This window comes from Apodemus sylvaticus, chromosome X (assembly GCF_947179515.1).
Source record: "Apodemus sylvaticus chromosome X, mApoSyl1.1, whole genome shotgun sequence".
NCBI classification, from domain to species: domain Eukaryota; kingdom Metazoa; phylum Chordata; class Mammalia; order Rodentia; family Muridae; genus Apodemus; species Apodemus sylvaticus.
The window spans coordinates 34,471,097-34,497,985 of record NC_067495.1 but is presented as its reverse complement, the minus strand read 5'-3'; the positions used below and the strand labels follow the sequence as shown (position 1 = coordinate 34,497,985).

The 26,889-nt window shown below is 37.9% G+C and overlaps 1 protein-coding gene across 1 annotated transcript in view; it reads right to left on the bottom strand.

The window, feature by feature from the left end:
* The window catches only part of Phex (phosphate regulating endopeptidase X-linked), a 240,178-nt gene that overhangs the window by 79,025 nt on the left and 134,264 nt on the right, over positions 1-26,889 (bottom strand). The window contains exon 12 of the mRNA XM_052170209.1: positions 22,030-22,107. Coding sequence (XP_052026169.1) covers positions 22,030-22,107 — 78 coding nt within the window. The remainder of the gene's footprint in view (positions 1-22,029; positions 22,108-26,889) is intronic.

Sequence of the window (26,889 nt, the reverse complement as noted above, 5' to 3'; positions counted from 1 at the left end):
AGTGCAGGCTCTGAACATTTGATTTAATCCTTATGAAAATCCTGTATAGTCGAGATTACTATCATTCATTTTGCAGATGATGAAATTGAGGCACAGAAAAGATACATAAACTGTGTCAGGTCCCACAGGTAATAAGTAAAAACCTGAGAGTTTAACTCTAAGCATTCTGATTCCTAGGTTCATGCTCATAACCACCACCCTCCCATACTTTTACTTGTAATATTTACCAGTGACACATAATCATCCAGGTAAGTCTCCTGGATCTCCTCCTAGAGTACTTTGTAGCTTAGAGATACTATACTTAGTTGAGACAGTTCTCATTTTGACCCACAGGACTATCTTTTAAAAATGTTATATGTATGAGTGGTTGGCCTACATGTATGAATATATGTGTATGCTCGTGCCAGAAAAAGCCAGAAGAGGATGCCAAATCCCCTAAAGCTAGAGATGCAGCTCACAGAACACAATCCTCTGAAAGAGTAACCAGTGATCCTGAACACTGAGCTCTCTGCCAGCCCCCATAAGATTACTTTTTATAGGAAACCTACTATGGGCCAGACATTGGGTCAAGTAGGTGTTTTTAAATTCATACAATACCTTCTTCACAAATTACTCAACTCAGAATTTGTGGAACCTCATGAAAGAAGAGGCAGAAAGACTGTAGGGGGGGGATGGAGAACACCAAGAGAACAAGGTCCTCTAAACCAACATGAGCAAAGCCTAGATATATTAAAAAGACTGAAGCAGCATGCACAGCGTCTGCATGGTCTGTACCAGGTCATACATACTTACATTATAGTTTCTAGTTTAGTGTTGTTATGGGATTCCTGAATGAGTGGGTCACAAATTTCTGTATTTTCTCTTGGACTCTTTCTTTCTGTTTGTCTTATTCTAACCCAATGTGATAGTTTTTGTTAGATCTTATTATATTTTTTTAAAATGGATGAATAAAGATAGATACATAGATAATATATACATAGATTAAAACCTGCATGCTAGCATCCAGTTTCTGTCTGTGGCTGGAGACAATCCTCTGCAACAGGGCTCCATACCCACGTGGCACTGGGAGAGAGCTAGTCACTCAGGAGTGCAGACAGGTGTGTGAATGCAGGTAAAAAAAAAAACCCTGCTGTTCAGAGGAACCTGTCTGGAACCCTCAAACACTGGAACCCAGGGGAAGCCTGGGATGGAAGCCTTCCAGTTTCTGTATGCAGCTGGAGATGATCCTCTGCCACAGGGCTTCATATCAAGGTGGCAAAGGGAGATAGCTAGCCTCCTAGGAGTGTGGACAGGCCTGTGAATGCAGGTAAGAACACCCCTGCTGCTCAGAGGAACCTGCCAGGAACCTTCAGGACACAGAAACCCAGGGGTTGCCTGGGACAGGAGGCTTCTGATTTCTGTCTGCTGATCCAAGGCCACAGAGCTACATATACAAATACCACTAAGAGAGAGCTGGTCTCCCAAAACTGAATACACACCTGTGAGCACAAAGCTACCACAGCTCTCCATACCTAAATTCCTCCCAGAGAGAACTGGTCTCCTAGGAATATTGACACACAGGCTTGCAGCATAGACAGGCCACTGTCAAAGACAGCAAGACCAGATAACGCCAGAGATAACCAGATAGCAAAAGGCAAGCACAACAATACAAGCAACAGAAACCAAGGCTACTTGGCATCATCAGAACCCAGTTCTCCCACCATTGTGAGCCCTGGTTATCCCAACACAACAGAAAAGCAAGACTCTGATTTAAAAACACATCTCATGATGATTGTAGAAAACTTTAAAGACATAAATAACTCCCTTAAAGAAATACAGGAGAATACAGGTAAACAAGTAGAACAGCTTAAAGAAGAAACACAAAAATCATTTAAAGAATTACAGTAAAAGAAAACCAAACAGGTGAAGGAATTGAACAAAACCATCCAGGATCTAAAAATGGAAATAAAAACAATAAAGAAATCACAAGGGGAGACAACCGTGAGGCTAGAAAACCTAGGAAAAAGGATCAGGAGTCATAGATATAAGAATCAACAACAGAATACAAGAAATAGAAGAAAAATCATGGGTGCAGAAGATACCATAGAAAACATAGACACAACAGTCAAAGAAAATATAAAATGAAAAAAGCTCCTAACCTAAAACATCCAGGAAATCCAGGACACAAGAAGAACAAATCTAAGGATAATATGTATAGAAGAGAGCAAAGATTCCCAGCTCTTCCCTATCCTAAAGAAAGAGATGCCCAGGAATATACAAGAAGCCTAGGAACTCCAAATAGACTGGAACAGAAAAGAAACTCCTCCTGTCACATAATAATCAAAACACCAAATGTACTAAACTAGGAAAAAATATTAAAAGCAGTAATGGAAAAATGTCAAGTAGCATATAAAGGCAGACCTATCAGAATTACACCATCTCATCAGAGTCTATGAAAGCTAGAAAATCCTGGGCAGATATCATATAGACCCTGAGAACACAAATGCCAACCCAGCTACTATACCCAACAAAACTCTCAATTACCATAGATGGAGAAAACAAGATATTCCATGACAAAATCAAATTTACACAATATCTTTCCACAAACCCAGACCTACAAAGGATAATAGATGAAAAATGCCAACATAAGGAGGGAAACTACAACCTAGAAAAAGCAAGAAAGTAATCTCTCAATGAACCCAAAATAAGATAATCACACAAACAAAAAATAACATCAAAAATAATAGGAAACAACAATCACTATTCCTTAATATCTCTTACCATCAATGTGCTCAATTCTGCAATAAAAACACATAGACTAACAGACTGGATAGATAAACAGGATCCAGCATTTTGCTGGAAACAAGAAAAGCATCTCAATATCAAAGACAAACACTTCCACAGAGCAAAGAGATGGAAAACAATTTTCCAAGCAAATGGTACCAAGAAACAACCTGGAGTACCATTCTAATATTGAATAAAATTGACTTTCAACCAAAAGTTATCAAAAAAGATAAGGAAGGACACTTCAAACTAATCAAAAGAAAAATCTACCAAGAAGACCTTTCAATTCGGAACATCTATGCTCCAAATGCAAGGGCAACCACATTCATAAAAGAAATTTTGCTAAAGCACAAAGCACACATTGCACCTCACACAATAATTGTGGGGGAACTCAACACCCTACTCTCACCAATGGACAGGTCAGGGAAACTCAAAATAAACAGAGACACAGTGAAGCTAACAGAAGTTATGGACCAAATGGATTTGACAGATATCTATAGAATATTTCATCCTAAATCAAAAGAATATACCTTCTCAGCACCTCATGGAACCTTCTCCAAAACTGACCATATACTTGGTCACAAAACAGACTTTAGCAGATAAAGAAAGATTGAAATAATCTCATGCCTCTTATCAGATCATTATGGATTAAGACTGGTCTTCAATAGCAACAAGAACAAGAGAAAACCCACATAAACATGGAAGTTGAACAATGTTCTGCTCAATGATAACTTGGTCAAGGAAGAAATAAAGAAATAAAAGACATTTTAGAATCTAATGAAAATGAAGCCACAAGATACACAAATTTGTGGGACACAATGAAAGCAGTGCTAAGAGGAAAGAAAACTCATAGCTCTGAGTGCCACAAAAAAAGAAACTGCATTTGCACCAGGGAGCCAGGAAACTCCACAGCTTTCTGTGCATAGCCTGCCAGGAGAGAGTGAACTCCCATCAGCACTTTCACTTCTGAGCACAAAGGTGAGATCTCCACATTTTCTCTGGAGGGGACCAGCTAGGAGCACACGCAGCATGAGATCAGTGGAGCAGCTGGGATAGAAGTCATCCCACCCACCACCATTTGCACCAGAGAGCTGGGAGACTCTACAGCCTTCACTGATCAGTGGAACAGCTGCGACCGAAATCTTTCTGCTTCCATTTGCACAAGGGAGCCAGGAAACTAGACAGCTTTCTGTGCACAGCCCACCAGGATAGAGGGATCTCCCAGCAGTGCTTTCACTTTTGAGCTCAGAGTAGGAGTAAGGACACAGGATTACAGACACACAAGAGGAATAAACTCCAGCCAGTGACAACAAAACCAACTAACACCAGAAAAAAGGCAAGCACAAGAACCATATCAACAGAAACCAAGGCCACATGACAACATTAGAACCGAGTTCTCCCACCACAGAAACTCCTGAGTTCTCCCACCACAGAAACTCCCAGATAGCCCAAAACACAGGAAAAGCAAGAGTTGGAATTAAAATTGTATCTCATGATACTGATAGAGGGCTTCAAGAAAGACTTAAATACCTCCCTTAAAGAAATACAGGAGAACATTGGTCAACAGGTAAAAGCCCTTAAAGAGGAAACACAAAAATCACTTAGAATTTAACGAAAATGAAGGCACAACATACCCAAATCTATGGGACACAATGAACGCAGTGCTAAGAGGAAAACTCATAGCCCTGAGTGCCTCCAAAGAGAAACTGGAAAGAGCATACACTAGAAGCTTAACGGTACAACTGAAAGGCCTGGAACAAAAAGAAGCTAATTCACCCAGGAGAAGAAGACAGGAAATCATCAAACTCAGGGCTGAAATCAATCAAGTAGAAACAAAGAGAACCATACAAAGAATCAACAAAACCAGGAGCTGGTTTTTGAAAAACCAAGGTATATATAAACCCTTAACCAGACTAACCAAAGGGCACAGAGACAGTATCCAAATTAATGAAATTAGAAATGAAAAGGGAGATGTAACAACAAAAACTGAGGAAATTCAAAAAATCATCAGATCTCACCACAAAAGCCTATACTCAACACAACTGGAGAATCTGGTCAATTTCTTAGACAGATACCAAATACCAAAATTAAATCAGGATTAAATAGATCATCTAAACAGTCCCATAACCCCTAAAGAAATAGAAGGGGTCATAGAAAGCCTTCCAACCAAAAAAAGCATAGGACCAGATGGTTTCAGTGCAGAATTCTATCAGACCTTCAAAGAAGACCTAACACCAATACTCTTCAAACTATTCCACCAAATAGAAACAGAAGGAACACTACCCAACTCATTCTACGAAGCCACGATTATGCTGATATCAAAACCACACATAGATCTAACAAAGATAGGGAACTTCAGGCCAATTTCCCTTATGAATATTGATACAAAAATACTCAATAAAACTCTTGCCCTCCAAATCCAAGAACACATCAAAACGATCGATCATCCACCATGATCAAGTAGGCTTCATCCCAGGGTTGCCGGGATGGTTCAATATAGGAAAATCCATCATTGCTATCCACTACATAAATAAACTCAAAGAAAAAATCCGCATGGTCATTTCATTAGATGCTGAAAAAGCATTTGACAGAATTCAGTATCCTTTCATGCTAAAAATCTTGGAAAGAACAGGAATTCAAGGCCCATACCTAAACATAGTAAAAGCAATATACAGCAAACCGGTAGCCAACAACAAACTAAATGGAGAGAAACTTGAAGCAATCCCACTAAAATCAGGGACTAGACAAGGCTGCCCGCACTCCCCATATCTTTCAAAAATAGTTCTTGAAGTCCTAGCTACAGCAATTAGACAACATAAGGAGGTCAAAAGGATACAAATTGGAAAGGAAGAAATCAAACTATCACTATTTGCAGATGATATGATAGTCTACTTAAGTGACACAAAAAAACTCCAACAGAGAAATCCTAGAGCTGATAACTTCAGCAAAGTGGCTGGTTACAAAATCAACTCAAGCAAATCAGTAGCCTTCCTATACTCAAAGGATAAGCAGGCTGAGAAAGAAGTTAGGGAAATGACACCCTTCACAATAGCCACAAACAATATAAAGTATCGGGTGTGACTCTCACCAAACAAGTGAAAGATCTATATGACAAGAACTTCATGTCCCTGAAGAAGGAAATCAAAGAAGACCTGAGAAAATGGAAAAATCTGCCATGCTTGTGGATTGGCAGGATTAATATAGTTAAAATGGCCATCTTGCCAAAAGCAATCTACAGATTCAATGTGATCTCCATCAAAATCCCAACTCAGTTCTTCATAGAGTTAGAAAGAGCAATTCTCAAATTCATCTGGGATAACAAAAAAAAACAAGGATAGCTAAAACTCTTCTCAACAGTAAAAGAACTTCTGGGGAAAATCAGTATCCCAGACCTCAAACATTACTACAGAGCAATAGTGATAAAAAACTGCATGGTATTGGTACAATGATAGGCAAGTGGATCAATAGAATAGGTATGAAGACCCAGGGATGAACCTACACCCCTATGGTCACTTGATCTTCAACAAAGGAGCTGAAAACATCCAGTGGAAAAAAGATAGCCTTTTCAACAAATGGTGCTGGTTCAATTGGAGGTCAGCATGCAGAAGAATGCAAATCGATCCATTCTTATCTCCTTGTACTAAGCTCAACTGCAAGTGGATCAAGGACCTCCACATAAAACCTGACACACTGAAACTAATAGAAAAGAAACTGGGGATGACTCCTGAGGACATGGGCACAGGGGAAGAGTTCCTGAACAGAACACCAATAGCTTATGCTCTAAGATCAAGAATTGCCAAATGGGACCTCATAAAATTACAAAGTTTCTGTAAGGCAAAGGACATTGTCAAAAGGACAAAATGGCAACCAACAAATTGAGAAAGGATCTTCACCAACCCTAAATCTGACAGAGGGCTAATATCCAATATATACAAAGAACTCAAGAAGTTAGACCCCAGAGAACCAAATAACCCTAGTAAAAATGGGGTACAGAGCTAAACAAAGAATTTTCACCTGAAGAACTTCAGACGGCTGAGAAGCACCTTAAAAAAATGTTCAACATCATTAATCATTAGGGAAATGCAAATCAAAACAACCCTGAGATTTCACCTCACACCAGTCAGAATGGCTAAGTTTAAAAACTCAGGAGACAGCATGTTTTGGCAAGGATGTGGAGAAAGCGGAACACTCCCCCACTGCTGGTGGGATTGCAAGATGGTACAACCACTCTGGAAATCAGTCTGGCAGTTCCTCAGAAAACTGGACATGACACTTTCGGAGGACCCTGCTATACCCCTCCTGGGCATATACCCAGAGGATTCCCCGGCATACAGTAAGGACACATGCTCCACTATGTTCATAGCAGCCTTATTTATAATAGCCAGAAGCAGGAAAGAACCCAGCTGTCCCTCAATGGAGGAATGGATACAGAAAACGTGGAATATTTACACAATGGAATACTACTCAGCAATTAAAACCAATGAATTCATGAAATTCTTAGGCAAATGGTTGGAACTGGAAAATACCATCCTAAGTGAGGTAACCCAATCACAAAAGAATATACATGGAATGCAATCACTAATAAATTGATATTAATTAACTGAGAAGCTCTGAATTCTCAAGACACAATTAGCATATCAAATGATACCCAAGAAGAAGGAAGGAGAGGGCCCTGGTTCTGAAAAGACTTGATTTAGCATTGTAGGGGAGTACCAGGACAGAGAAATGGGAGGGGGGGGTGATTGGGAAATGGGCAGAGAAAAGCGGGCTTATGAGATTGATGGGGAGGGGGGAACTGGGAAAGGGGAAAGTATTTGGAATATAAACAAAGAATATAGAAAATTTTAAAAAGAAAGAATTTTTACATCAACCATTTTTATGTAAAATTATCCACGAAATATTCAATTTTAACATGTTTGTCCATATATTTCTTGAATTTTACCAAAATATTTTCCATGTAAATCTTCAATGGTATCTGAAAATGTTTATAATTCCACCTTTAATCAACTTAGAATTATCTTTATGCCTATCATTTTATCTGTATAATTTCTATGAAAATCTTTAATTTTAACATGTTTCTTCCATTTAGATCTTCCAGTTTATCAGAAAATGTTTATAATTCCACGTTCAATCAACTTAGAAATACTTTTATGCCTACCATTATTATATCTATATAAAATTTTCCCTGATACTCTTCAATTCTAACATGTTTTTCTACATTTTTCAATGATTTTATCAGAAATATTTTCCACGTAAAACTTCAATTTTATCATAAAATGTTTCTGTCCCATATTTCAATTGATTTAGCAATGTTTTACATGCTTACTACTTTACTCCTAAATTTTCCATGAAAATTGTCAATTTTAACGTGTTTATCTGAAATATTTTCCATGTAAATCTTTAATTTTATCATAAAGTGTTTTTACTTCCCTTTTTAATAAATAAAAAAAAATTTAAAAAAACAACTGCAAAAAAAAAAAAAAAAGAAATACAGGAGAACATCTGTCAACAGGTAAAAGCCCTTAAAGAGGAAACACAGAAATCCCTTAAAGAAATACAAAAGATCATGGGTCAACATGCAGAAGTCATTAAAGAAGAAACACAAAAATCCTTTAAAGAATTACAGGAAAACAAAATCAAGTGAAGGAACTGAACAAAACCATCCAGGATCTAAAAGTGGAAATAGAAACAATAGAGAAATCACAAAGTGAGACATCTCTGGAGATAGAAAACCTTAGAAAGAATCCAGGAGTCATAGATGCAAGCATCAACAAAAGAATACAAGAGATAGAAGAAAGAACTTCAGGTGCTCAAGATACCATAGAAAACATTGACTCAACAGTCAAAGAAAATGTAAAGTGCATAAAGCTGGTAACTCAAAATATCCAGGAAATCCAGGACACAATGAGAAGACCAAACCTAAGGATTATAGGCATAGATGAGAGTGAAGATTTACAACTTAAAGGGCCAGCAAATATCTTCAATAAAATTATGGAAGAAAACTTCCCTAACCTAAAGAGAGAGATGCCCATGAATATACAAGAAGCCTACAGAACTCCAAACAGACTGAACAAGAACAGAAAGACCTCCCAGCACATAATAATCAAAACACCAAATTCACTAAACAAAGAAAGAATATTAAAAGCAGTAAGGGAAAGGGTCAAGTTACTTATAAAGGCAGATCTATCAGAATCACACCAGACTTCTCACCAGAGATGATAAAAGCTAGAAGATCCTGGGCAGACCTCATTCAGACCCTAAGAGATCACAAATGCCAGCCCAGGCTACTATACCCAGCAAAACTCTCAGTCATCATAGATGGAAAAACCAAGATATTCTATGATAAAACCAAATTTACACAACATATGTCCACAAATCCAGCCCTACAAAGGATAATAAATGGAAGACGCCAACACAAGGAGGGAAACTACACCCCAGAAAAAGTAAGAAAGTAATCTTCTTCCAATAAACCCAAAAGAAGATACCCACACAAATATAAAAATAACTTCAAAAATAACAGGAAGCAACAATCACTATTCCTTAATATCTCTTAACAACAATGGACTCAACTCCCCAATAAAAAGCCATAGACTAACGAAACAGTTCTCATGTAAATCTTCAATTTTATCAGAAAATAGTTGTAATTCCCCTTTTAATTAATTTAGTAATTTTTATATCTACCATTTTATCTACATTATTTTTCATGATAATCTTCAACTCATTAGAAATGTTTTCAATGTAAGTCTTTGATTTTATCACAAATGTTTCTAATTCCACCTTCAATTAATTTATAGAGTTTTATATCTACCATTTTATATGTAAAATTCTCCACAAAATAGTCAATTTTAATGTTTGTCTATATATTTCTTGAATTTTACCAGAAATATTTTCCATGTAAATTTTCAATGTTATCTGAAAATGTTTATAATTCCACCTTCAATCAAGTTAGAATTATCTTTATGCCTATCATTTTATCTGTATAATTTCCATGAAAATCTTTAATGTTAACATGTTTTTTTCTATATATTTCTTCAATTTTATCAGAAATATTTTCCATATAAATCTTCAAGTTTATCAGAAAATGTTTATAATTCCACTTTCAATCAACATAGGAATACCTTTATGCCTACCATTATTATATCTACATAAAATTTTCCATGATAATCTTCAATTCTATCATGTTTTTATACATTTTTCTGCAGTTTTATCAGAAATATTTTTCATGTAAATCTTCAATTCTATCATAAAATGTTTCTATCCAATATTTCAATTAATTTAGCAATATTTTACATGTCTACCACCTAACTCTTTAATTTTCCATGAAAACTGTCGATTTTAACTTGTTTATCTGAAATATTTTCCATGTAAATCTTTAATTTTATCATAAAGTGTTTTTACTTCCCTTTTCAATAAATAAAAAAATGGGGTACAGAGCTAAACAGGGAATTCTCAACAGAGGAAGAATGGCTCTAAAACACCTAAAGAAATGTTCAGTATCCTTAGTTATCAGGGAAATGAAAATCAAAACAACCCTGAAATTTATCTTAGAATGGATAAGATGAAAACTCAGTGGACAACAGATGGAGAGGATGTAGAGAAAGAGGAACACTTCTCCATTCCTGGTGGGATTGCAGGCTGGTACAATCACTCTGGAAATCAGTTTGGTGATTCCTCAGAAAATTAGACATAGTACTACCTGTGGACCCAGCTATACCACTCCTGGGCACATACCCAGAAAATGCTCCTACATGTAATAAGGACACATGTTCCACTATGTTCATAGCTGCCGTATTTATAATAGCCAGAAGCTATAAAGAATCTAGATGTCCTTCAACAGAGGAATGGACACAGAAACTATGGTATATATATACACAATGGAGTACTATTCAGCTATCAAAAACAATGAATTCATGAAATTCTTAGGCAAATGGATGGAACTAGAAAGTGTCATCCTGAGAGAGGTAACTCAATCACAAAAGAACGCACAAGGTATGCACTCACTGATAAGTATATGTTATCCCAAAAGCTCAAAATAAACATGTTATTGAATTGAGGGTGCTTTGGTTCCTCTGAAAAAGGGAACAAAATACTCACAGGAGCAATAAAGGAGACAAAGTGTAGAGCAGAGACTGAAGGAAAGGCCACCCAGAGACTGCCCTACTTGGGGATTCATCCTATAAACAGTCATCAAACTCAGAAACGACTATGGAAGACAAGAAGTGTATACCAAAAGGAACATGGCATGGTTGTCTCCGGAGGGGCCCTGCCAGAGACTTACACATACAGAGGCAGATGACAGCAGCCAACCATTGGTCCGGGCATGGGGTCCCCAATGGAGGAGCTGGAGGGTGGTCCAGAGCAGCTGAAGGGGTTTACAGCCCCATGGGAAGAACAATAATTTTGGCCACCCAGATGCCCCAGAACTACCAGGGACTGAACCATCAACCAAGGGGTACACATGGTTCCAGCCAAAAATGTGGCAGAGGAATGCCTTGTTGGGCATCAGTGGTAGGAGTGGTCCTTGTCCAGGTGAAGGCTCAACAGATGCCCCAACAAAGGGAAATTGAGGGGTGGGAGGTGGGAGTGGGTCAGGTGAAGGGGCATATACTTGGAGACAGGGGGTGGAAGGAGAGTTGGGGGTTTTGGGGGAGGGGGAAATAAGTTAAGGTTTTACCATTGGAAATGTTAATGAAGATTATATTCAATAAATAAAATAAAATTTTTAAAAATGGAAAAAAAGAAACTGCAGAGAGCATACATGAGCAGTGTGACAGCACATTTGAAAACTCTACAACATAAAGAAGCAAACACACCCAAGAGGAGTAGATGGTAGGAAATAATCAAACTCAGGGCTGAAATCAACCATGTAGAAACAACAACAACAAAAAAAAAAAAAACTACACAAGTAATCAACCAATCTAGGAGCTGATTCTTTGAGAAAATCAACAAGATAGATAAACCCTTAGCCAGACTAGCCAGGGGGCACAGGGACAGTACCCAAATTAACAAAGTCAGAAATGAAAAGGGAGACATAACAACAAAAATCAACGAAAATCAAAAAATCACCAGATCCTACTACAAAAGCCTTTACTCAACAAAACTGGAAAATCTGGATGAAATGGAAAATTTCCAAAACAGATACCAGGTACAAAAGTTAAATCAGGATCAGATAAACAATCTAAAAAATCCCATAACCTCTAATGAAATAGAAACAGTCATTAATAGTTTCGCAACCAAAATAACAAAAAACAAAAAACAAAAAACAAAAACAAAAAAAGCCCAGGACCAGAGGGGTTCAGTGCTGAGTTCTATCAGACCTTCAAAGGAGACCTAATACCAATACTCTCTGAACTATTCCACAAAATAGAAACAGAAGAAACACTACCCAATTCATTCTACGCAGCCACAATTAATCTGTTACCTAAACCACAAAAGACTCTACAAAGAACTTCAGATCAAATTCCCTTACGAATATTGATCCAAAAATATTTGATAAAAAATTTGCCAACTAAATTGCAGAACACTTCAAAATGATCATCCACCATGATCAAGTAGGCTTCATTCCAGAGATGCAGGGATGGTTCAATATAAGGAAATCCATCAACATAATCCACTATATAAACAAACTCAAAGAAAAATCCAAATGGTCATTTCATTAGATGCTGAAAACCATGTGAAAAAATCCAACACCTCTTCATGATAAAAGTCTTAGACAGATCAGGAATTCAAGGCCCATACCTAAACATAGTAAGAGCAATATACAAGCAAACCAGTAGCCAACATCAAACTAAATGGAGAGAAACTTGAAACAATCCCACTAAAAGCAGTGACTAGAAAAGGCTGCCCACTCTCTCCCTACCTATTCAATATAGTACTCGAAGTCCTAGCCAGAGCAATTAGACAACAAAAAGAAGTCAAATGGGTACAAACTGGAAAGGAAGAAGCCGAAAAAAGAAAGAAATACAGGAAAACACATGTAAGCAGGTAGAATGCCTTAAAGAGGAAACACAAAAATCCCTTAAAGAATTACAGGAAAACACAAACAGGCAAAGTAAATGAATGAAACCATAAAAGATTTAAAAATGGAAATAGAAACAATAAAGAAATAACAAAAGGAGACAGCCCTCGGGTTAGAAAACCTAGGGAAAGGATCAGGAGTCATAAATGCAAGAATCACCAACAGAATACAAGAGATAGAAGAAAGAATCTCAGGTGCAGAAGATACCATAGAAAACATAGACACAATCAATAGTCAAAGAAAATGGAAAAAAAATCTCCTAACTGAAAACATCCAGGAAATCCAGGACAAAAGGAGAAGACCAAACATAAGGATAATAGGTATAGACAAGAGCAAAGATTCCCAGCCTAAAGGACCAGTAAATATCTTCAACCAATTTATAGAAGAAAACTTCCCTAACCTAAAGAAAAGAGATGCCCAGGAACATATAAGAAGCCTAGGAACTCCAAATAGACTGGACCAGAAAAGGAATTCTTCCTGTCACATAATAATCAAAACACCAAATTCACAGAACAAAGAAAGAATATTAAAAGGAATAAGGGTAAAATGTTAAGTAACATAGAAAGGCAGGCCGATCAGAATTACACCAGACTTCTCATCAGAAACTATGAAAGCTAGAAGATCCTGGGCAGATGTCATACACACCCTAAGAGAACATAAATGCCAGCCCAGGCTACTATACCCAGAAAAACTCTCAATTACCATAGACAGAGAAAATAAGATATTCCATGATGAAATCAAATTTACACAATATCTTTTTTTTTTTTTTTTTTTTTTTGGATTTGGGTTTTTCGAGATATGGTTTCTCTGTATAGCCCTGGCTATCCCGGAACTCACTTTGTAGACCAGGCTGGCCTTGAACTCAGAAATCCACCTGCCTCTGCCTCCCAGAGTACTGGGATTACAGGCGTGTACCACCACCGCCCAGCCACAATATCTTTCTACAAAGCCAGATTTACAAAGGATAATAGATGGAAAATACCAACACTAGAAGGGAAACTACACCCTACAAAAAGCAAGAAGGTAATCTTTCAACAAACCCAAAAGAACATAACCACACAAAAATAATTCCACTTCTAACAACAAAATAACAGGAAGTATACAGGACCCAACATTTTGCTGCATGCAGGAAACACACCTCAGTGACAAAGACAAACACTACTTTAGAGTAAAATGTTGAAAACATTTTCCAAGTAAATGGTACCAAGAAACAAGCTGCAGTGGCCATTCTGGCATTAAATAAAATTGATGATCATCATACTCATCAAAGGAAAAATCTACCAAGATCATCTCTCAATTATGAAATTCTATGCTCCAAATGTAAGGGCACCCGAATTCATAAAAGAAACTTTGCTAAAGCTCCAACCACACATTGCACCCAGACATTAATAGTGGGAGACTTCAACACCCCACTATCAGCAATGGTAGATCATAGAAATAGAAACTAAACAGAAACACGGTAAAACAGAACTAATGAACCAACTGGAACTAACAGATAGTTATAGAACATTTCATCCTAAAGCAAAAGAATATACACCTTCTTTTCATCACCCCATGGTACTTTCTCCAAAATTGACCATATAATTGCTGATAAAACAGGCCTCACCGGATACAAGAAGATTGAAATAATCCCATGTGCTGGTCTTAAATTCCAACAAAAACAACACAAAACACACATACATATGGAAACTGAACAATGCTCTACTAATAACTTGGTCAAGGAATAAATAAATAAATAAATAAATAAATAAATAAATAAAAGACTTTTTAGAATTTAATGACAATGAAAGTACAACATACTCAAATTTATGGGACACAATGAAAGCAGTGCTAAGAGGAGAACTCATATCTCTAAGTGCCTCCAAAAAGGAACTGGAGATAGCTTACACTGGCAACTTGACAGCACACCTGAAAGTTATAGAACAAAAAGAAGCAAAAATACTCAATAGAATTAGAGGGCAGAAAATAATCAAACTCACGGCTGGAATCAACCAAGAAACAAGCAAACAAACAAAAAACTATACAAAGAATCAACCAAACCAGGAACTGGTTCTTTGAAAAAACCAACGAGATAAACAAACCCTTAGTCAAACTGACCGTAGAGTACAGAGACTGTATCCAAATCAACAAAATTAGAAATGAAAAGGAAGACTGAGGAAATCAAAAAAAAAAAAAATCATCAGATCCTACTAAAAAAGGCTATACTCAACAAAAGTGGAAAATCTAGATGAAATGGACAATTTTCTAGAAGGATACCAAGTACCAAATTTAAATCAGGATCAGATAAATGATCTAAACAATCCCATAACCCCTAAAGAAATAGAAGCTGTCATTAATAGTAACCCAACCAAAAAAAAAAAAAAAAAAAAATCCCAGGACCAGATGGGTTCAATGCAGAGTTCTACCAGACCTTCAAAGAAGACTTAACACCAATATTCTTCAAAGTATTCCACAAAATAGAAACAGAAGGAACACTATCCAGCTTGTTTTATGAAGCCACAATTACTCTGATACCTAAACCACACAAAGACCTGACAAAGAAAGAGAACTTTAGACTAATTGCCCTTATGAATAACGGTGCAAAAATACTCAATAAAATTCTTGCCAACCGAATCCAAGAACACATCAAAATGATCATCCACCATGATCAAGTGGGCTTCATCCCAGGGATGTAGGGATGGTTCAATGTATGGAAATCCATCAATGTAATCTAGTATATAAACAAACAAACTCAAAGAAAAGACACATGATCATTTTATTAGATGCTGAGAAAGTACTTGACAAAATTCAATACCTCTTCACAATAAAAGTCTTAGATAGATCGGGAATTCAAGGCCCATACCTAAACATAGTAAAAGCAATGTACAGCAAACCAGTAGTCAACATCAGACTAAATGGAGAGAAACTTGAACCAATCCCACTAAAATCAGGGACTAGAAAAGGCTGTGAACTCTCTCCCTACCTATTCATTATAGTACTAGAAGTCCTAGACAGAGGAATTAGATAACAAAAAGAAGTCAAAGGGATACAAATTGGAAAGGAAGAAGTTGGAATATCACTATTTGCAGATGATATGATTGTATACTTAAGTGACCCCAAAAACTCCACCAGAGAACTCCTAAACCTGATAAACAACTTCAACAATGTGGCTGGATATATAATTAACTCAAACAAATCAGTAGCCTTAATATACTCAAAGTATATAGAGGCTGAGAAAGAAATTAGGGAAATGACACCCTTCACAATAGTCACAAATAATATAAAATACCTTGATGTGACTCTAACCAAGGAAGTGAAAGATTTGTATGACAAGAACTTTTAAGTCTCTGAAGAAAGAAATTGAAGAAGATCTCAGAAAATGGAAATATCTCCCATGCTCGTGGATTGGCACGGTTAATATAGTAAAAATGTCCATCTTGCCTAAAGCAATCTACAGATTCAATCTACAGATATAATCCCCATCAAAATTCCAACTCAATTCTTCATAGAGTTAGAAAGAGCAATTTCCAAATTTATCTGGAATAACAAAAACCCAGGTTAGTGAAAACTATTCTCAAAAATAAAAGAACTGTGGTGGAATCACCATCCCTGACCTCAAACTGTACTACAGAGCAATAGTGATAAAAAATGTATGGTATTTTTACAGAGACAGGCAAGTAGATCAATGGAATAGTATTGAATTCCCAGAAATGAATCCACACACCTATGGTCACTTGATCTTTGACAAAGGAGCTAAAACCATCCAGTGGAAAAAAGACAGCATTGTCAACAAATGGTGCTGGGTCAACTGGCAATCAACACGTAGAAGGATGCAAATAGATCCATTCTTATATCCCTGTACAAAGTTCAAGTCCAACTGGATAACGGACATCCACAGAAAACCAGATACACTGAATCAAATAGTGGGGAAAAACCTGGAGCAAAACAAAAGTGGGGAAGAAGCTGGAGCACATGGGCACAGGCAAAAATTTCCTGAATAGAACACCAATAGCTTATGCTCTAAGGTAAAGAATCAACAAATGGGACCTCATAAAATTGCAAAGCTTCTGTAAGGCAAAGGGCACTGTCAATAGGACAAAACAGCAACCAACAGATTGGGAAAAGATCTTTACCAATCCTACATCTGACAGAGGGCTAATATCCAAGATATACAAAGAACTCAAGAAATTAGACTCTAGAGAACCAAATACCCTATTTTAAAAATGGGGTACAGAGCTAAACAAAGAATTCTCAACTGAGGAATACCCACTGGCTGAAAAACACCTAAAGAAATGTTCAACATCCTCAATCATCAGGGAAATGCAAATCAAAACAACCCTGAAATTTCATCTTAAACCATTTAGAATGGCTAAGATCAAAAACTCAGGGGATAGCAATTGCTGAAGAGGATGTGGAGAAAGAGGAACACTCCTCCATTGCTAGTGGGATTGTAAGCTGGTAAAACCACTCTGGAAATCAGTTTGGTGTGGCCTCAGAAAATTGGACATAGCACTACCTGAGGATCCAGCTATACCACTCCTGGGCATATACCCAGAAGATGCTCCAACATGTAATAAGGAAACATGCTCCACTATGTTCATAGCAATCTTGTTTATAATAGCCAGAAGCTGGAAAGAACCCAGATGTCCCTCAACAGAGAAATGGATACAGAAAATGTAGTACATTTACACAATGGAGTACTACTCAGCTATTAAAAACAATAAATTAATGAAATTCTTAGGCAAATGGATGGAGTTATAAAGTATCATCCTGAGTGAGGTAACTAAATCACAAAAAAAAAAAAAAAAAAAAACCCACACAGTATGCACTCACTGATAAATGGATATTAGTCCAAAAGCTCGGAATACTCAAGATATAACTCACAGACCACATGAAGCTCAGGAAGAAGGAAGGCCAAAGTGTGGGTACTTTGATCAAAATGCCCATGGCTCACAGTCAGCCAATAGAATGATCATAAGGTCCTCAATGGAGCAGCTAGAGATAGAACCCAAGCAGCCAAAGAAGTTTGCAGCCCTGCAGCATGAACAATAATAAGTACCAACCAGTACCCCCAGAGCTCCCAGGGACTAAGCCATCAACCAAAGAGTACGCATGGAGGGACCATGGCTCCAGCTGCATATGTAGCAGAAGATGACCATTTCAGATATCAACGAGAGGAGAGACCACTGGTGAATAGGAGAATGCAAGTCAGGAAATTGGGGGGAGAGGAAAGCAGAGGGAGGAGGAATGGCACAGGGGATTTTTGGAGGGGTAACATGGAAAGGAGATACCTTTTGAAATGTAAATAAAGCAAATATCTAATAAAAAATTGTAAAAACAAATGTCTTCCCTTTGACAAGCCCATGTGTGAATGCCTTGAAGTCAAGGATCCAATTTGGTATACAACTAAATAAACTTGCTTTGCAAATGCAGAGGGCATCTGCAAAATCCTACCCCATACTCATTTGGAGGGCAACAAGCACAATGTGTATGTGGTTCCACACATGATGGTGACCAGCAACAAGAGAGAAACCCATGTCCATGGAAACATTTACATGCAAGGGCTGCGACTTTGCATAGAACCTTTCTGTACTTCAGGGATTGTGGTTTCAAACAATGAGTGCTGGCATTTGCTAACTAGCTTTGTACCCATCAGTATATGTTGCTATGCTTCACTTTAAAAAAAAAAAAGGTTTTTGCTTTTTTTAAGATTTATTGTTGTGACTAATATTTTAATTTTACTTAAGGGTGAGTGAATGAGTGTGTGTGTGTGTGTGTGTGTGTGTGTGTGTGTGTGTGTGTGTGTGCATGTATGTGTGTGTACATGTATGTGTGTGTGCATGTATGAACGTGCATATGGGTATATACATACAAGTGCGGGTGCATGTATAAAGTCAGAGTCATTGTATCTCCTGGAGCTGGAGTTATAGACGCCATGAGCTTGTGACCTGGGCACTGGGAGCTGAACTTGTAACTCACTATATAGACTAGGTTGGCCCCTAATTTGTGACATTTCTCCTGAATCAGCCTCCAAAGTGCTGGCACAAATCTCTCTCTCTCTCTCTCTCTCTCTCTCTCTCTCTCTCTCTCTCACACACACACACACACACACACACACACATACACCAAAACAAAAACAAATTAAAAAGAAAAGCACTACCAAACCAGATCCTGGCTTATGGCCTTTACAATTATGTCTCAACAAAAGCTTATAATAATAATAATAATAATAATGTATACAGTGCATGTTACTACTTTGAGCTATAAAAAATGGAATCACACAGAAAAGTCAAATCTTAATGCTGTATTGTGGGAGAAATAGGGGAAAATTCGTTCAAAGACGCCCCATTTATGCCCTCAAGGTCTCAACTTTGGGCTTCCTGTTGCTTTTCTACTGCTTTCGTTGGTTACATGGAGAGAGCAAAGACTCGGTGGAATGTAGATTTGAAGCTTGGAGATGAATGAGTCTTTTGCCTGCAGTAGCAGCTATCACCATAATTCGCTTTGAGGAAAATACCCAGTTGTCTTGTGAAGCTTCACCAAAAACTTCTTCAATGTTACTTTCTCCTTCTCGATCTCCTTGAAGCGGATGTTGAGAGCTTTCTGTAGTTTTTGGATGTGAAGCTGGGTGCGCTTTTCCTCTCCAGCATTGTTCACAAGGGCCTTCCTCAGGCACATGGCATCTCCAGATTTGTAACTTGCCCTCTTCGTTTCGCTCATCTTGTAACTGCGGCTAAGAGAGGCTTGAAGAGGCTCAACGCAGGGCAGGGCAGCTGCCTGTAAATGTCTCTGTAACAGAGCGGCATGGAAACAGAGCCTCATGGAATCTTGGACCTCAGTGACATCAGAGATGTACCTAACCCCAAACTCTTAAGATTCATTGCTCAGGAGCTGGAGAAATGGCTCAGTGGTTAAGAGCACTGACTGCTCTTCCAAAGGTCCTAAGTTCAAATCCCAGCAACCACATGGTAGCCCACAACCATCTGTAACGAGATCTGACTCCTTCTTCTGAAGTGTCTGAAGTCAGCTACAGTGTATTTACATATAATAAATAAATCTTTAAAAAAAAGATTCCATGTTCAGAAGAAGCATTTAAGACAGGGATTAACCACTAATACTCTAGAAACATGGATAACTATATTTAAATGCCATGGTGGCTATCAAATACCTCATACCACCTTGTGATCCTACTGTTGTCCCGTGTTATGTGCCTTAGGTGCTTTTCAGGACCAGAAGTTTTATGTTTATGGGGAGAAAAATTAGAAGCCTGATTCACTAATTGTGTTTAGTTTCAAAAGTGATCCATTCTTGTGGGAAAACTCTGCTAATTAAAGATGTGGTCCACCACAACCACACAGGTCTGGGCTTGGCACAATATGGGAGATTCCCTTTTATTAGCAGAGTTTCCTCTTCTCTGACCTGGTCCAGGGAATTCAAAGCCCCCAAACTCACCTCTACCTCCAAAATCACAGGATATACATTATCATTCCAAAACATCATAGTAAGGAAATCCTGGACAAAAGCAAGACCAAAAAACACATGGAGAAACTCCAAAATCTCCATCTTCATGTCTGATGAATGTCTGATTTCCATATCTGATGTCAAAATGCTCTTCAGATCTCCAACTTCTTTCTGCTTTGTTAACAAGTCCAGCTGTAGCAGGAGATACAGCCTTGGCAATCTCTACAACACTGCTTCTTTCTACTCTCAGAAAACACTTCCCAGAAGATTTCACCTCAGTGATGGTAGTTTCTTCTTAATCACTGCTAATGTCTTAGCTCCAGATACTCACCATCATTAATTGTCTCAGTAGTCTTCTACTCTTGATTCCAAATCCAGAAGCTGAGTTCTGCTGCTTACTGGAGCTAGAGCATGGTTTCCTTGTTCTATTACATTATAACCAGCTGTCTGTTTTCCAACTCCTTTACTGCCAAAACCTGGTTGTCCTGGAACTTGCTCTATAGATTGACCAACTCTTGTTTTTAATATGCAATAAATAGTATAAACTATTTGTTCCCTTAATGGTGCTTTAACTATTGTCATCTAATGGTACAAGCAGAATGTGAGGTAACATTCTTCCAGAGTAATCCTGAGATGTCGTAAACACTATTTCTATCTGAGAGTAAAGCTAGTATCAATCCTATTCAAAAGCAGGAAATTGCTCTCGGACATGTGGAAAAAAATGTGAGTAGAAATAGTGTTCAATTTAATCAGCAAAATTAACACCTTCTTCATGACTGGAATGTAGGAAGTATAAAATTCAGTCTTTATCTCATGTGTAGTATCTTATAAAATGCTAATAGTCACCCACAAAACTAAGACTGTTTATAGATAGGCCACATGTAAAAACCACAATTTTAACAAAAAGCTAGACCTATGAGTCATACTTATTAAAAATATTCTAAGACTAGTTTTTACAGAAAGTACAATTCTGGGGATGGAGAGACGGCTCCATGTTTAATAGCACTGACAACCTGGGTTTGATTCCCAGCACCCACATGGGACAGCTTCTAATCATCTGTAACTCCAGTTCTACGGGACACAATACCCTCTTCTGGCATCTGTGGTGCCAGGCAGTCATGCAAAGCACTGAAATACATGCATATAAAACACCTATATACATAAAATACATATACTTTAAAAGTTCAGTGAACTATGAAATCAGGGCTCACTTTTCTGTGAAGGAAAGAAATGTCTTCAGAACTATTTATGGGAAAGGAAATGGCAGTAGTTGTGATTAGAAAGGACTATAATAAAAATATGTATCACAGAACACCAGAATAAAAAAGAATTATTACCATTCCTCATCACTAACTTACTGCCAATATACAGTCCAATGCATAATAAATTATAGTCACACATATATGCACTTAATTTGCCAAAACAGTCATAAAGTTTAATGAAGTTAACTCTCAGCAGGCACATTTATGTCTATCCACTTAATATGAATGAAGAAAATAAAAAAAAAAAAAAACGACAACGCATTCACCATTAGAACATGTCTGTTATTGTAAAATACTCAATTTGGTGAATTATTTCCATTTGCTTTACGATGTCCACTCAGCTTTCTGACACTTCCTGTATTTGGAATCTGCACTAAATCTTAAGATAGGCCTGGCAAACTCGAACTCCTATATAGCCAAGTAATTAATCAAAAGTTGGTACTTTCTGGCACCACCAGGTTTAATTGCTTGGACTAAGGTTAGTTAATAGGCATCAGGCCAGTAAAGCTTGCCAAAAAAAAAAAATACATTAAATTTAGCACTTACTGCCTTGAGGTCTTCATTAACATAAGTATCATTCATTATAAACTCTGGATAGCCAACTTTTGCCAAAACAGCTCTTGCCTATAAAAAGAAAAATGAGAAATATGATGTCAGAGTTTCTTCACTTAAATCATTAATAATCATTGGATATACGGCTTCAGTCTTCATCTGAAAAGTCCATTGACTGAATGTCTTCTATATGCAAGGCACTGTAAAGGACAAACAAAAAGATTTACTACCTGTGCTCAATGTGCTGCAAATGGAGTGAATGTAACAAATAGCTTTTATAAAGAAAGATTTGAATGGAAATGGATAGCACTGCTTTTAAAATCTAAAAGAGAGACTATTCCCTCATGGGGAAAACCGCACATCTGAGAGAATAGTTACCATTTCAAAAATACAGAGCAGAGGGCAAGAAGAATCTGGAAATGGAAATAATGAACAGACAATAATGAACTGCAAGCATAGCTGATAAACATGAATGTCTGAAATACATTTTAAAAATATAAATGACTCCATAGCAAAAAGAAGTTTTTTTAAAGAACTTGAAAAAGTGTTTCTCAGGGGCTGGCGAGATGGTTCAGAGGTTAAGAGCACTGACTGCTCTGCCAGGGGTCCTGAGTTCAAATCCCAGCAACCACATGGTGGCTCACAACCATCTGTAACGGATCTGATGCCCTCTTCTGGTGTGTCTTAAGAGAGCAATGGATTGTTCTGTCTCCATGTGCAGGGCAGCCCCAGCATGCTGGATATTTAATAAAAAATCCTCTTGCTTTTTGCATTGATAAAAGACAGAGAGAGCAATGGTGTACTCATATACATAAAATAAATAAATAAATAAAAATTGTTTCCTGAACATACATGCTCAGCTGATGTGTAAAGGGAAATTTTTTAAAGATTTATTTACTTATTTTATGTATGTGAATACACGGTAGCTGTCTTCAGACACACCAGAAGAGGGCGTCAGATCTCATTATAGATGGTTGTGAGCCACCATGTGGTTGCTGAAAATTGAACTCAGGACCTCTGGAGGAGCAGTCAGTGCTTTCAACTGCTGAGCCATCTCTCCAGCCCAAAAGGGAATATGTTAACATCACTAATCACTGGGAAAATGTAAATTAAAACCACAAGAAAATATTATCTGGCATGTGGTAAGCTGGCTATTATAAAAAAGAGTTGGTGGGGATTTGGAGAACTGAAGAACTTACCTTCATACTGTTGATGCAGCCACCATGGAAAATTGACCGCTCAAAACACTAAAACCAAAATTACTGTGAGATCCCCCAATTCCTCTACTGGTTAGAACCAGAGATAATAGGTACACAAAGAAAATGAAACCAGTATATCAAAGAGTCATTTGCACTCCCATGTTCATTGCAGCACTGTGTGCAGTAGCCAAGAAATAGAAATGACCCACTGATTGATGAATATGGACAGTGTAGTATACACAAACATACATACACACAAAGGGATAATATTCAGGCACAAAGGGATTATAAAATCAGAGATCATTGTGGAAACGGAAATAAATTAGATCCAGAAAGACAAGTACTGCCTAAAGACTTAAAGGAGCATGTGGTAAAGCAGACTATGAAATGACATGGGGTCTGCTACAAATATCAGACACTCATGTTTGTAGACAAACACCAAATACACATGGATCCAACATGGTCAGTTGAGTTTACAGATTTTTAATATTTTCACCACAAAAAGTGGCAAGTAGGTAAGGTAATGAATATGTCCATTGACTACAATTAGCCATCCTACAGTGCATAACTATGTCAAAACATCCTAGTTTGCTTCATGAATATGTAAAAAGTTATCCCACAATTTAAATAAATTAATATGAAAGACTGGTATATAGGAAATTCATGGCTTATTCGTGGAAACTCCTCAGTGCCTTGTTGTTGTTGTTGTTGTTATTCAGATAAGTGAGGGTTAAATATTTTCAAGGGGAATGAAAAGAGATGAGTCATGCATACAGTTCTGTGAGGGACAGCAGAACATCAGAAAGATCAGAGGCAGGGGGTCTGGAAGAATTTAAGATGCATCTCCTCGTAGTGATTCACTTGATAGAGGTACTAATGATTACCTTCTTTGTTTTGCAGCATGCAGGGAATTGATAAAGGAAAAATCAGTGTAAGTGCCAGTCTAGAGCAAGGACTGGCAAACTGTGGCTCCAAGACCAATTCAGCCTTCGTCTTCTACTTGTTTTCACAAATAAAATTATGCTGGAACACAGCCACACTCATTCATTTACCTAGCATCTATAACTGCTTCTGTGCTACAACTTCTGAGCTGAGTCATTGAAAAAAAAAACTCTGGGGCCCACAAAATCTCAAATATTTGATCTGGACCTTTGGAAGGAAGTTTCCCTGCCCTTGCTCTACAGCAACTCTGTAGATCTGTGTGAAATCCTCTCTCCCCATGACCCCAAGATCTTGGATTTCATAAAATAAAATAAAATAAAATAAAATAAGCATCCTTCAACAGTGTTGTAAGTACATTGTCTAGGCAGTACCCACATTCCCTGGGATGCCTTTTATCACTTGCATATAGATACCACCACCCCCCAGATTCTTTTCTTTATAACTGCCATTAACTGAAATAGAATTACATCATTTCCCTCCCTCTCTTTCTTCCCTCCAGCCTGTCTAGGCAGTACCCACATTCCCTGAGATGCTCTTTATCACTTGTATCTAGATACCACCACCCCCAGATTCTTTTCTTTATAACTGCCATTAACTGAAATAGAATTACATCATTTCCCTCCCTTTCTTCCCTCTGGCCCTTCCCTGAGATCTTCCCTTGAACTCCCATCTTCTCAAACTTCCCACACTCACATTGATAACCTTTTGATTATTATGGTTACAGAGAGAGGGGGGGAAAGGAGGGAGGGAGGGAGGGAGGTGGAGGGAGAGGAGAGAGGGGGGAGAGGGATGGAGGGAGGGAGGGAGAGAGATCCAGCTCTGTCCATTTTGGGTGGTGGTATATACATGGTTTAAAGGCTGACCTCTCTTCATTGGACAACTAGTAAGGGGATTTATCACTTGCAGAGGCTAATTCTCCTTCCAGCAGACATTAGTTATCTATAGATCTTTGTCTAAGGGTTGGACCCTGAAAATATTTTTCCCTTCCACCTTGATATTTCCATTTTTCTTGTCTTGTTTCTGCAGCCATTTCTACAGCCCTCGCTTTTCTAATTGCTAGCACCAGAGACTCTGAAGGGACTTCATATAACCACAGCTTATCCTGAGCTGTTGAACCCCCTTATGTCATTCTGACCTCTCCTTCCATTTAAGCAACTCTAAGCCAATGATTAGGGGAGGATCATGAAAGCCTAGCATCTTCCCCTCAATTCAGGACCAGCTCAGAAGTATAATTTACACTAGCCAAGTTCCTCCCAGGATCTGACTACTTCAGAAATGTCTTCTGAAATGGCTTCTGCCCCTCAGTTCATCCTGATCTTGGTCTAGTTTCTTCTACCCCTCGGCTGTCTTCACTTGCAAGTATTTGGTAAATAAATCACTTTCATGTGCGTCCATATCTCCATGTCTGCCTTCAGGTGAGCCATCTAACACCCAGGCAGCCTCAGCACCATGAGCTGTATTCTAGCAAAGCCTCAATAAAAAACAGTAACTTCCCACACTGCTCTGGCTAATGACATATCTTCTCCAGTCCCATCCAAATCATCTTACTCAAGTAATAGAGTAAGATACTACATTTCTTGTATGTTCTTTGAGATGATATTAAATATTAAATATCAGAGACTTTTAACTCAAGATTTAGGATTTTACAAGTGCTGCAGGCCACAGCCCTAATAGGTTTTGCTGTTCCAGAGACTCAAATATAATACAGAGCAAATTCTGCCTTCAAAAGCCTGTGAGCTACACTAAAACCTTAATATAATAACAGGATGCTACAGCGCTCTCAAAACCACAAAACAGTATGGTTTTTGGTCACCTCTCTCTGAAAGTGTTTACTCTCCTAACTGTAACTAATTTCTCGGTACAATTTAGTGACTCACCACAAGTCATATGCATCATTTTAGCAAATAAAGAATTGTAGATAGTTTCCTCCAGCACACACACTCAAAAATATACAAGACAAGCTGAGTCATGCACAGTTGTTTCTGAACACTGGCCTTTTCAAAGTGGATCAGTGAATTATGCATCCTTTTTCAAACCTCACGCTCTGAGACCTCACTGCACTATAGAGTTTCACAGAATACATTAACTCCTGTACTGTATACATATAGCACTGAATTCTTATTTATTTAGCATCACCACAACTCGAAGAGAATCAGAAAAGAAATACAAAGAATCCAGATTTCCCTACCAGGGATACACAAATAAAATGAAGTAATGATTCTAATAGCAGACTGCTAACAGCTCAGTAGAATTTTTTTTTTTGAAATCTATATAAATTTCTGTATTCTGGCACAAATGCTCCTTCCACAGTTTGCTCCTAATTCCTCACCATTCCAGTCCATCCCACTTTACATTTTCCCCTGAGAAGCTTTAGAACTGTATTGCTCAGAAACCCACTGGGCATGACTCTAGAGCAAACTGTCAACAAGAAATACTCAATAGGGTTTTGGAAGGGGGAAGAGATGTAGATGTCATTTAAACACTGTAGAACCATTAGTGAGGGCCCTCGGCATCTGCAGACAGTAAATGCAACACTTAACCATCAACTTCCAAACATTCACCTGGGAAAAACTCTTTCGGGTATGGTCAGCAGTGACCAGTTGAAGCCTTGGTCTTTACTTCCCAGCACCAAAATGGTTACATAAACCCCTCTAATCACTCACATTAAACATTTTCCTTCTTGGTACATTTAGAAATCTCTCTACTTTCCTGC